Source organism: Mangifera indica, chromosome 4 (genome assembly GCF_011075055.1).
Source record: "Mangifera indica cultivar Alphonso chromosome 4, CATAS_Mindica_2.1, whole genome shotgun sequence".
Classification (NCBI taxonomy): Eukaryota; Viridiplantae; Streptophyta; class Magnoliopsida; order Sapindales; family Anacardiaceae; genus Mangifera; species Mangifera indica.
The window spans coordinates 14,435,652-14,448,407 of record NC_058140.1 but is presented as its reverse complement, the minus strand read 5'-3'; the positions used below and the strand labels follow the sequence as shown (position 1 = coordinate 14,448,407).

The window sequence follows — 12,756 nt, the reverse complement described above, 5'->3', positions numbered from 1 at the left end:
CGCGGTCTAAGTCCCCGTAATTACAATATTGACCTTAATTTATATCAAATTTTTTTACAAATTTGAAACTTCTTTTACTTGTTAACATTTTCCCTGAAAATATAAAATAAACTTTAAAAACTATTTTCCATATAAGGACGAAAAGGAGGTATTTTTTGAAAATTCCGTAAAAGGAAGTTGCATTATCTTAGATAAGGACAAAAAGGTAACTTTACATGTAATCCAACTCCCAAAGTAATCAATTCCGTAAATTCTTAAGAAATAAGATATGAAATAAAATGACTGTATAAATCAGTATACAGTAATATTTTGATTTCTTTCTTGCATTACCCGAAATTCACGCTACACACGTTTCTTTCACCTTTTTATCACCGAGATTTAGCGAACAAAGCATATTTCTACTTCCAGAAATACCAACAAACCTTTTTTTTTTTTATACTTAACAACCCACTTTGATGTTTTAATCACTTGATTCATCTCGACAAGTCAGAATCTCACTCGCAGCCCACAAAGATATGGAGATTCGAAAACCCACTTGGAGTCTCTGTATTTTTGGGTTTCTATTTCTGTTAAGTTATGCGCCCTATTCGGTGGCGAGGTTCGTGGTGGAGAAGAACAGTTTGATGGTCACATCGCCCGAGAGTATTAAAGGGTCGCATGACAGTGCGATTGGGAATTTCGGGATTCCGCAGTATGGAGGTAGCATGGCTGGGTCTGTGGTTTATCCTAAGGAGAACCGAAAGGGGTGTAAAGAGTTTGATCACTTTGGGATTAAGTTTGATTCCAAGCCTGGTGCTATGCCCAATTTTGTTTTGGTCGATCGTGGAGGTACCTTGGTTTTCCAGTTTTTTTTTTTGGTTGATTTTATTAATTGTTTATGTGCCCTTTTGATTGTTTAAATTAACTTCTTTGTTTTTTTAATTTGTGAGGCAAATGATTAGTGTTATGTATCTTAAGCTTGCTTTTGTCATTTGGGAGGTAGATTTTTTTAAGTAAACTTGGCTGCTATGCTGAGATTTGTGGTTTTGTTTTTGCTAAGTAATTGGGAAAGTCTATCCTTGTAGTATTTTATATTACTAGAGGAGATATTCGTTAATATGGAAAATTTTGCCTGCTTTTGGTAGTATTTAGTCATTTTCACAGATAATCATTTTCTGTTTTAGATTTATTTTCTTTGCAGTAACATTTGAGTTTTGATGGTTCTGTTTTGTTTGACATAAGTCAAGTGCAGATTTCTGGTTATTGCTATTTATTTTCTTGTGGATTAAAAAATTCTTTCGGAGTTATGACATTTGAGGTCTAAGTGGTTTCATATGTTTGATTGAAGAGCAGGTCAGGTCTTTCATTTATTTATCTTTTAATTGTGAAAATCTGATTGGAAGTATGATGTTTGATTGGTTTTCTAGGATTGATTGAGGAGTTGATCCCCTTTTGTACTGCACTTGATACAGTAGACCTTTTTATTGTTTTTTTGATCCAGCCACATTTGCATTTTGAAATTCTAGGTTTTCATTTCGTTGAGTGACTCTGACTCTTTCTGAATGAGCTATGAAAGTCCAAAGAACTTTCGAGTTTGTTTGTGGTTCTCTTTTTGTGCTATGGTGGGTGAAGCTGGCCTTATAACATTAAATATTTTTCTTAAGTGTCCAACAGAACTGAAATGTTATATCTTGTTCAGGCATTGGAAATGATTCTTCTTATGGGCTTAGGTATTATGTTATTCATGCTTGATGAAAATGTGATATGGTTTCAATTATGGGGCCTAATGTTGTGAGTAGTTGTTGTTATGTGAATGTCGGGTAAAAGTTTCCTTCTATTAATTTTATTTCAATACTGAATGCCTTTGATATAAGAATGTATTCATAGGTGATGGAGATATAAAATAACTGACTCCAGGAACTTGATATCCTATAATTATGAAAGTTAGCCAATCACTAGAAACCTCTATTGAAAAGTTGGAAGCTGTAATTCAATGTGAAGATACTTCCTAGCGTGAATTGATGCAAACCTGTGCCTTTTTGTTAAACTGCCATTGTCAATCTTTTTGACAGCGGATAAATGCGTATTATTATTCTTTAACCAAGCACTAGTTTTCTTGTTACCCATGTTTTATTTTGGTGTTGGATATAATTCTTGAACTGCTTAATGCAAATTCTTGAATGCTCTTCTAATAAGCTATTCTCCATCTATGTTCTGTTAAACTTTTTGACTATGAAATGCTGTTTTGTGTTATAGTGAATGTGATGTAGAATCGATGAAGTTTTTATTATTTTAGGAATATAGAGATACTACTTTTTTAAGTCAGATCTGTTACTTGATTAAGATTTAGCTCTCATTGCTTGACTATCATACATAGGCCAATCATTTAGTCTTTGGGATACAGACTGATGGAAGATAATAATATGATGAATAATTTTGTTTCCCTTAGTTTTTCTTTTTGTTCTTCTAAATTTTATCTTCCTTTTATCCTTATTCTCTCTAATTTTTATTTTAATCACTATTGTTCTATGTACTTCTCTCAAATGTTTGCTCTTTGCTGACTGTTTTTCTCTCCAATCTTCTTTTATCTATAACCTTTTTGTGGCCTACATCAGAGTATTTTAATATTTGTTTTTCATTTGAAAGGAGAAATAAACAGAATTCCTTGCTGTAAGTTTGAGTCTTGGATTATGTTTTCTTCTAGCTTTAATTGTAGGAATGATATCTAATGTTTATGTTTCTTTCCAGATTGCTACTTTGCTTTGAAGGTTTGGAATGCCCAGAAAGCTGGTGCTGCGGCTGTACTTGTTGCAGATGATATTGAGGAAGCATTAATAACCATGGACACACCTGAAGAGGATATTTCATCCGCAACATATATTGAGAATATAACCATACCATCTGCACTTATCGATAAAAGTTTTGGTGAAAAATTAAAGAAAGCACTCAGTGATGCAGAAATGGTAAACATAAATCTTGATTGGAGAGAAGCTGTTCCACATCCTGATGACCGTGTGGAGTATGAGTTGTGGACCAACAGCAATGATGAATGTGGAGTTAAATGTGACATGTTAATGGCGTTTGTGAAGGATTTTAGGGGTCCAGCACAGATACTTGAGAAAGGTGGCTACACTCTTTTCACACCGCATTATATAACTTGGTATTGTCCTCAGACATTCACTTTGAGTAGACAGTGTAAGTCGCAGTGCATCAATCACGGAAGATACTGTGCCCCTGATCCTGAGCAAGACTTCAGTTCTGGCTATGAAGGAAAAGATGTTGTTCTTGAGAACTTAAGACAGCTATGTGTGTATCGAGTGGCAAATGAGTCCAAAAAGCCCTGGGTGTGGTGGGACTATGTGACTGATTTTCAAATCAGATGTCCCATGAAAGATAAAAAATACAATGAAGAATGTGCTGATGCTGTGATCAAATCTCTAGGTAAATAACTTATCATTTATCTTATGATTATTAGTTTAGAGGCCATTTATGGCCTCATGGAGAAGAGGATGTTTTTCTTTGATGATGAATGATATTTAGTTGTTCATGTGATGTCTCAACAGGGCTTGATAGTAAAAAGATAGAAAAGTGCATGGGAGATCCAGAGGCAGATGCTGACAATCCTGTTCTAAAAGAAGAGCAAGATGCCCAGGTAATTGTCCTCTTATTTTGTACTGTTATTAAATTTTAGTACATCTTGATATGTTTCAGTATTTTAGGCACATAAAGTTACATTATGCCATGTTTTCTTTTCCCTCCTGTTTCAAAATTGGTGTTCTTAGCTCAATTATACATGATCACTTTGACAATAGCACTTTATGTAGGTTGGTAAAGGATCAAGGGGTGATGTAACCATACTGCCAACCCTTGTTGTTAACAATCATCAATATCGAGGTCTGTATTTGAGTTAATGTTTTGTAGATAAAATATGGACTTTTTCCCTTTGATGAAGTATGTGCTGCTTCTTGCAGGAAAGTTGGAGAAAGGTGCTGTCTTGAGGGCCATCTGTGCTGGTTTTGAGGAAACAACTGAGCCAGCTGTTTGTTTGAGTAGTGGTGAGTTTTAATCTTAGTCTGGTACTAAATAGGTGGTATATGTTACAATTGTTGGGTCATATATATGTTTCTGGTGCAACAATCGAAGCCCCAAAGCTTCTTACCTCTAGTGTGCTAGTTGAATCTTGACATTGGAGAAGTCAGAAACATATTCAGGACCCTTTGGCGGGAGCTGGAACCTTCACTGGGTATGGTTAACTCTGGGAGATGTGTTTGTTTTGCACATTAATTCATGAGTGAACCTTTTTGGTGGCAGATGTAGAGACAAATGAGTGCTTGGATAATAATGGGGGTTGCTGGCAAGATAAAGAAGCCAACATCACGGCCTGCAAGGTATGGATGTAACCGTTTGGCCAGGCAGGTTATTTTTTTGCTTCATATTTACTTCAATTTTTTTGTCCATTTATTTAGCTGAGTTATTGAGTTGTTTATGATTCTAACAGGACACATTCCGTGGGAGGGTATGCGAATGCCCCCTGGTTGATGGTGTGCAGTTCAAAGGAGATGGCTACAGCCACTGTGAAGGTGAGATTGTTGTAAATGTAGCCTCTATATTTGTGTGAGTTTAGTTAAGAGACGATTTTCAATCAAATGATTGCATCATCTGAGAATCATTGTTTCTTTCACATATCTTAAACTTGAGATTTTTGTTGATCAGACCAAGGAAACAATGTTAATATAGTAATATTTCTGATTTATCTTTACTTTGTAATTACTTCTTACCAGATATAAATTTTAGCTGGTATCTATTTCTAAAATTCTTTTTTTCTTATTGGTTGACAAAATATAAGTTATTTGCTAAGATTATGAGTTGCTTACCAAGTATTTAGAGGAAAAACAAAATAACAAAGGAAAATTCTAAGTCTCTGAATATAGTATAGTATTTGGAATACAATGGGCAAGGCTTTTTTTTGGGGAAGGGGTTAGTTCGAACTTGTTAGACTAAACCTATCCCAACAGATATCAAGTCAATTGTAAGTTTTTCCTTGTAACACCTGAGCCTAGTTTGAGATGTGTAGAAAAAGGTGGATTCAATCTAAGCTAACTCAAGCTAGGCTCACAGCTCAGATCAAGCTTGTTTCAAGGGCTTGACTTGTTTATAAAAATGCGCTGAGTTTGAGTTGGGCCTTGCTTGGCTCAGATTAGCTTGCTAGCTCAATTCGAGCTCCAAGCTTTGAGCCAAGCTCAAGCTAGCTTAAATCAAATCCACTCTTAATCTTAACTGGGCTTTAAATATCCAAGTAACCAAAAATTAACAAAATCAATCGTATTTCAAGCTATTGCCAACTTGGGTTGGGCCTTTCAAATTGAATCCAAAGTCAAGTAGCTTGTGAATTGACCTCGAGCTTCAATACTACACACCAAACTGAGCCCAAGCTAAAAAAATTTGAGCTTGTTGATCTCAAGTAAAATTTGAGCTATCCTCTACTTGATCTGATCCAAGCTTGAGCATACTCTTGTTTGGGTTTTGCTTAGCTTGAATTCACCCCTATGTGTAGATGTTGTTGACCTCAGGCTGAGCTCTTTAATGTGCATTCATCAAGATTCACGGGGAAAAAAAAAACAAAAGAAACTAATCTCTTTTTAGGGGTCAGAATAAAGGAAGATAAATATAAATTTTGAATTTGTGCTTCAGGTCTGATGTTTAAATTTCTAGAAGTATGATTTTTAGAGACTTAATGGTGGTGTTTTAATATTTAAGCAATAAGTTTTCCTTTTTTCTTGCAGTTAGTGGTCCTGGAAAGTGCAGGATAAATAATGGAGGTTGTTGGCATGATTCCAAGGATGGGCACGCCTACTCTGCCTGTTTGGTCAGTGATATTCTCTTTACAACTTCCTGTGTTCTCAATGCACTTTGACACTCACTGCCAGAGTATTTATGTTCACAAATATGATTCCTTGAACAGGATTCTGAGGGTGGGAAATGCCAGTGTCCTCCAGGTTTTAAAGGTGATGGTGTCAAAAGCTGCGTAGGTGAGAGATTCTTCCATTTTGATCTTATTTTATATTTCTCTTGCCAAGATGAATGGAATGTAAAATTTATTTTACTGAGATGGCGTCTAAATGCACAAAGACAACATATACAAAGACAATTTAACATGTCATCTGTAACTCTTTGAACAGCATCTGAAGTAATGGGTACAAGAAATCGTGATGTGTGAGAAAACTAATTTACTTTTGGCAATTACGGCAATGTAAACATAATGGTCATAATTACTAATAGTCAACTTTTGATGCTGAACAGAAAATCTCTGCTGTGCAGAACTTTTAAATCCAGCATTACAACTTTTGGGCATATTGATTGATGTGAATAGGTTTCAGATTTCTTGGAAATTGATTCTAGATGCAACTTTCTGATGATTGAAAGGAAGAAAAAGGTTTAAGAGGTTGGACGTAGATCCTAGGCCTTTGAATGTTGGGTTCATTAGCATTTACACCTAGGAATGAGTGCAATTACATGCCCAAAGAAAGCTTCAACAGTCATGTAAACTCTGGATTAATCTTTTTGTTTTTAAATGTAATTGACAGATTACATATCTTTTATTTTGGTTTGCAACTAGTTGTGGAATGGAAAAAGTATTATGCAGTCTGTGTGCTAAAAGTTTTTCTTTTCTATTGTAGAGCCAGAATAAGTTTGTCTCTAGATTCTTTAAATGATGGTTCAGTCATCTAAATATTTTCTATATACATATAGATATTGATGAATGCAAAGAGAGGACAGCTTGTCAGTGCCCTGCATGTAGCTGCAAAAATACCTGGGGGAGCTATGAATGTACTTGTAGTGGGGATCTTCTGTATATCAGGGACCATGATACCTGTATAAGTGAGTTTGCCAACTCAAGATTGTTTTTTCAATACTTTTCTACCTATAAATAATTTTTTTTGGTAACCACCTATAAATATGCTTGTGCTTTGCTATGGTTCATCTCTTGATGTTCCCCTCATTGCTAATGGCAGGTAAGAGGGGTACAGAAGTTAAATCTGCTTGGACTGCCTTTTGGGTCATTCTAGTTGGCTTGGCTATGGCTGCTGGCGGAGCATATCTCGTTTATAAATATAGATTAAGAGTAAGTTGGGGATATATATATTCTTTTTTCATTCATTTTATATAATTTTTTTTATTTAAAGCTAGTTTGCATATCACAGTTTTGTTAGTGTTGGTTGTGCATATTGATTGTGCGCAACCCCTTGAAATGTTGCTTTTATAATTTAATGGACAAGTTTTTGTAACCTCTGATATAGTGTTACCCAAAGGAGGTTACTAACACATTCAAGGACTTATGAATTTCAGAACTACTTAAATCTATCTGTAATTTTAGTCAAAGGGTATAGAAGGCTCCAAACATTAATATTTTACCTTTCTATCCATTGTTGTAGTAGGATGCCTGGTGAATCCATCCAAAATAAACATGCCCTAGAGTTGTCACTCCTATATAGTACTTTGGGTGAACATCTGAAGGGATAGCTTTGTGATATGCATTTATATGTCATATGGTCATACATCTTCATTTGTTATTTTGGGTATGAGGCTGATTAATTAAACAAGAGCCAGCAATTTTGATAGATATGCAAATTATAATTTTGTTTCTTATGGGAAAAAGAAAAGTTGTAAGGCATCATTTTCGCGCTTTCAAGTTGTTGATCTTTCTTTATCTCACTCTCTTTTGCCTTTGCAGTCATACATGGATTCTGAGATCAGAGCCATAATGGCCCAGTATATGCCTCTGGACAGTCAAGCTGGAGTACAAAATCATGTAGATGATGAACACGCATGAACAAGGAACCATGAATCTTTCAAGGATTTTGGCAATGCAGACTGGATGTGTTTCAGTGCCCATTCTTTGTTCCAGTCTTAAAGATTGAATCATGGATATAATGTCTATGTTATATAAATGCTGGAATTGGACAATAATGAAACGCAGAATAGTGGTAGTCCTGTTGTTTGTTTGGACTGTAACATGATGCAGAGTTGAATTAGGAATTCCATATGGGGCACAGAAATTATAAGGGATTTCGCTGTAACGTTAAAGAATTTTTGTTCACATCCATTCAAGATTCTCATTTCCCCTAATTTATATGACAACTTCAATTTCATTTTATGCTTTTTAGATGGGGTGAACATTTTACTCAATGACTGTATTTATTATTATTTTTAATTTAAAGAGAATTCACTTTCTTGTTTGTACTTAACTGTAATTTAAAATATTTTGTTGGATTATTTCATGAAGTTGTTTGGATAATGACGATATTGGTCATTCAAAAAATTGTTGTGGGAATTAGAGACTAGAGACTCACGTCCGTTGATTTTCCTGTCTTTTCATCTTGTAAGAAAACAATCTCTTGTTAGACTTGTTGGAAAGGGATACACCAAGGGAATAACATATGAAAATTGATGGATCAGTAAAATTAATGGAGTAATAGAATTTATAGGGAAAATATCAAAATTTCAGCCTCTGTCATGACTAATAAAATCTTGACTTATCCGATATAATGGTTGGGTTGGTTCTCAATTACAAAAAAAAAAGAAAAAATGAAAACTGAGAATAACATTTTAAAGTTCTTAAAGAAAACTTCACAGAGAAGTTTGTTCTTCCAGTAGAGATGACAATGTTAACTCAATTTTAGAGGCTCTGATCCTCTCCGACCCTAACAGAGAGGGGATTACCCGATAGAAACAAGAAAGAGGACGAGAACGGAGATGAAAAAATCCCCACAATCAAAGACAAGAATACTTGTGTTTTCTTCTCGCCCTGCCCTACCCCGCTTTCGTCTCAGTCCCTTTATATTAATATATTTATTTAAAATACTAACATATTTTTATAATTTTAGATTATTTATGTTTTTGTTGTACATAATAAAGTGATTAATATATTATATATGTGACATATGAAATAGTGAATTCGTTTTAATTTTACTTAATTTTGTCATTTAATATATTTATATTATGTTTAAGGGTATAAGGAGAAAATTTTTTTTTATGAGTATAAGAAGGGGATTTTTACCCTCAAGAAGGGATCGGAGAATTATTTTCATCTTTATAACGGGAATAGAAATTGATATCTCTCACGGAGAAGGGGATAGGGATTGAGATCCCCTCCTTACCCCTCCCTGTTGCCATCCCTATTCTTTAGTGATAATTGATTGTGTTTGCGTGCAAAATATTCATTAATCTACAAGATGGTATTTGCTACACCAAGAAAAAATGTTCATGAAAATGTCACTCTGTATTGAGTCTTGAGAAGTCTATTATAATCGGCCTGATGACAATATATTTGAACATATCCGATGAATTTCTCATAAAAATTACTCTCACGAATTTGATGAGAGAAAATTATGATTACTTGTAAAAGATAAACTCATTACATAATGGAAAATGTTTTATTATCTATGAACTTGCTAAATTTTTTTAAGAGAGAATTAAAGAATGGCCCTCAATAATCTTCCGCATTCACCTAGGCGCAGTGACTTTGAGATCAAGTCCAATGTTCATTCCATTGTAAGCAATGGGAGCATACATCCATAGATCATCAGAGCTTAAGAGCTGCAAAAATCAAAACCCAAAAAGCACAAGAGTTAGATCAATTCATCCACGTTATTTTATGGATCAAATTAATCACATGCAAAACATCATCTTCTTAATTTTGCAATTGACCTTACCTTAATTTGGAGTTGTAAAAACTTCACATACTGGACAGCTTCTTCAAGCATTGTGCTAATGTCAACCTTTGTTCCATTAGGGACAAGGCTCTGTAAAATCCTCAGCCTCTCATTGATTCTTTCTCTTCTTTTCTGCAAGATAAAAAAACAAAATGTTGATTAATCAACTTTTACTGATTGGCATCAACAATAAAATTTTGAGTGATACAATTGTTAGATATTTACCCTTGCATACAGGCTTTGAGGATCAGTTGCTGATCCCCTACTGGCTCTTGTTTTGCCATTGAGATTGAGAGCTGCCTTCCCTTTTGAACTCAAACTTGAATTCTCTCCTCCATTCAGCTCCTGAGAGGCATTAGAATCGTCGTCCGAGCAGCAAATGCTTGAGGTCTGCCTGTTAAGACCGCCATTGTTGTTATATTCCTGCTCATTGTTGCTCGGTGGAACAGTCTTCTGGTTTTTCCTCGGTCTGGAAACCTTCTTATTCTTTTGAGCCTACATTGTTAAAAAATAATCAGTAAGAACTTCAACCGTAACCAACAAAAAAAAAAAATGGTAACAAATGTTTCATATTCTGCTCACATCAGTGTTGCTTCTAGATCTCTTTTTAGTGTTCTCCGATGGGTTGTTGACGGTTTTTTCTTCGCAAGCTGGTTCTATTAGTTGCATCCCAGATTCATTTTTGGATCGATTTTCCCTATTGCCATGGCTCATCTCTTGGTTCAAACACTCTTCACCTTCAATAAGGAAAGAGGTGGTTTTGTTTGCATCCCCCAAACAAGAATCCATAGACCCGAAACTAGTATTATGAGTGACCAAAATTGGCTGTGAATCACTCAAATAGTAGCTTCCTTGTCTGGAAGAACTTGGGAAAAGAATACTGCTACCATCACTGTAACTATACGAGCTAGTATTATTATCACCAATATCCAAAGAATAATAAGCACCTTCATTAAAACCTGACAAGTTCATTGTTGATTCATGATGGCCAGGCCAAAACACTGACGGGTTTCCGAAGTTTGTGCTGCCATCTAAATCATTAGGAAAGTTACAATTTTCGAGCAATTGGGCCATGAAATCAGCCTCCTCATTGGTGTAAATTCCACTTAGAGATCCCCACTCTCCCTCCGCATTAGCTCCCAAAGACTCCATATTATTTTTCCTTTAGAGATGATGTTTTTAAGTGTGTTAGCTAGGAAGAGAAACAAGCTCTCAAATTCGGAAGATTGCTTGAGTGGGAAACTGGGTTGTGAGACATATTTATACCCAACAAACCAGAAGAATGTCCGCAAAAGTAACAATATCTCATTTCATATTTATCAATTATCAGTACACAAAAAGTGCCAATAACCTGCAACTAAGTTTCAGAATTTTGTAATGGGGCCAAGGTACAACTCAGAGAGAGACCAAGTTCACTCAAAAATATAATTAAAATAGGGAAACCTTTTGAGTGGCCCCAAACGTCCTCGAACCTTAAGTAAACTACAAAAACGAAATAAAATTGAGATTCAAGCTCAGTATAACTGTGACTAGTTAGGAGAAAACATGAAGGCATTGAAAGTTACATTTGGGAGGAAGAGAATCACACCTGGCAATCTGGAGAACGTGGGGTTGTTTTTAATAAAATAAGTTCAACATAAAGAATTGTGTTTAAACAGTATGAAAATGAAAATTTTATGTTAAGAAAAGGACGGCCAGATCGTGGAGATGAGATACTTGTCTCCTCCCTTCTTCAGACTTCACAAATCTGAATCCATATCAGTTAAAAATGCTTATCAGATTTTCCATTGGACTGTGAAACCAGATTTCTTTGTATCTTTCTAAGCTTATTGTAACCCTAATCTCCAAGTTCATGCAATAGTTATTAATCATCGGCCAATTTAAAATAGTAAAATACTATGTATGCAAATTCATGTAACTTTCTTGCATGTTAGATTCATAATATCTTTATATTCGCTCACATTAGAACACAATAGTTCGAATGTAAGAGTTTGAGAATGAAATTTATAAACAAAGAATTACTCTTTATTACATCATATTTGTTACACTCATTCAACAAGAAAGACTTGGGAAAAGGGAGATAATGGATCATATTCGGAGTTGATACTGTAACAATTATCGCAAATAAGTTTTATTTGAATTCTTAAATCTTTTAATTTTAAATATTTTACCATCTGTATGTATAAGATTTTAATGTAATTCAATTAATTAATTACATGAATATAGTATATGAATTTGTGTAATTAATCCAACACAAAGAAGTTGGTAAATTACATTAAATTTAACTTCTATGAAGCAATAACAATGTAGAGAAAAAGATTAAGAAAATTCAATGCAAGACTTAGTCTTAATTGTAGTTAAGTTATTCCAAGATGGGGATTAGGGCATCTTCAAGAATACACATGCTCATTTTCTGTCATCACAATGCTAAAATTTTTTACCAGAATCCAATTATTAACTAAAGCAAAATCACAAGATAATTTTGGCGCATTTGATTTATTGTGTGGCAGAAGATGATGAAGGTTTTTATTTATTTTAATTTTATTATTATAAAGTTTTGCTGGTAATTTAAAAATAAGTTGATGAGAAATAATTGAAGAGGATCCGTAAATAATCCAATCTTTTAACGTTGGTTGCAGAAAAGAGGAAGAGGAGAGAGAGTGGTTCCCTTTCAATTTAAATGCCTAAAAAGCAATTAATTTTAAATAACTTCTAATCATTGTAATTTTACCAACCCAATCATCTACTAAATTTAGTAAACATAAAACAACAATATCTACCACTTTTCAAATCTAACATTTCTATTAACTAAATCTACCTATCATATCTATTACTAAATTTACTTATATATATTTTTTTTATTTTTTATCATTCTTATATTTAATATTAACAAACATAAGTCTATAAATTTGACCATCTAACACCAATGTGCTTCCTCTACCCTTTAAAACACATTAAAATATTATAAATAAAATTAGATATTCAAATCTATTTTTTAAAATTTTAACTAAATTTGAAACCAAAATTTCACTGATTTTGCTGCAAAATATATATATATCTGCCG

The 12,756-nt window shown here is 34.1% G+C and overlaps 2 protein-coding genes across 2 annotated transcripts; one reads left to right on the top strand and one right to left on the bottom strand.

The window, feature by feature from the left end:
- The first annotated feature begins 392 nt into the window (after positions 1-392).
- On the top strand, positions 393-8,143 carry LOC123213615 (vacuolar-sorting receptor 3-like). Its single transcript, XM_044633090.1, has 12 exons — positions 393-828; positions 2,728-3,420; positions 3,543-3,631; positions 3,804-3,873; positions 3,951-4,034; positions 4,291-4,367; positions 4,478-4,559; positions 5,763-5,845; positions 5,942-6,008; positions 6,730-6,858; positions 6,993-7,102; positions 7,712-8,143. The coding sequence occupies exons 1-12, from the start codon at positions 516-518 to the stop codon at positions 7,808-7,810; spliced, it is 1,896 nt and encodes a 631-aa protein (XP_044489025.1). The 5' UTR covers positions 393-515; the 3' UTR covers positions 7,811-8,143.
- A 1,340-nt stretch (positions 8,144-9,483) lies between these two features.
- Positions 9,484-10,844, bottom strand: LOC123214325 (transcription factor bHLH84-like). The gene is made up of 4 exons (XM_044634076.1): positions 10,275-10,844; positions 9,918-10,187; positions 9,693-9,824; positions 9,484-9,576 (listed from the first exon to the last, which is right to left on the bottom strand). The coding sequence occupies exons 1-4, from the start codon at positions 10,842-10,844 to the stop codon at positions 9,484-9,486; spliced, it is 1,065 nt and encodes a 354-aa protein (XP_044490011.1).
- Positions 10,845-12,756: the final 1,912 nt, after the last annotated feature.

Excerpts from the sequence above, each read along its gene's own strand:
- LOC123213615 (XM_044633090.1), top strand. The coding sequence starts at position 516 with ATGGAGATTCGAAAACCCACTTGGAGTCTCTGTATTTTTGGGTTTCTA. Across the intron at positions 829-2,727 it reads TGTTTTGGTCGATCGTGGAG|ATTGCTACTTTGCTTTGAAG; the intron begins GTACCTTGGTTT and ends GTTTCTTTCCAG. Across the intron at positions 3,874-3,950 it reads TAACAATCATCAATATCGAG|GAAAGTTGGAGAAAGGTGCT; the intron begins GTCTGTATTTGA and ends TGCTTCTTGCAG.
- LOC123214325 (XM_044634076.1), bottom strand. The coding sequence starts at position 10,844 with ATGGAGTCTTTGGGAGCTAATGCGGAGGGAGAGTGGGGATCTCTAAGT. Across the intron at positions 10,188-10,274 it reads GATCTAGAAGCAACACTGAT|GCTCAAAAGAATAAGAAGGT; the intron begins GTGAGCAGAATA and ends TTAACAATGTAG. Across the intron at positions 9,825-9,917 it reads CTCAAAGCCTGTATGCAAGG|AAAAGAAGAGAAAGAATCAA; the intron begins GTAAATATCTAA and ends TTTATCTTGCAG.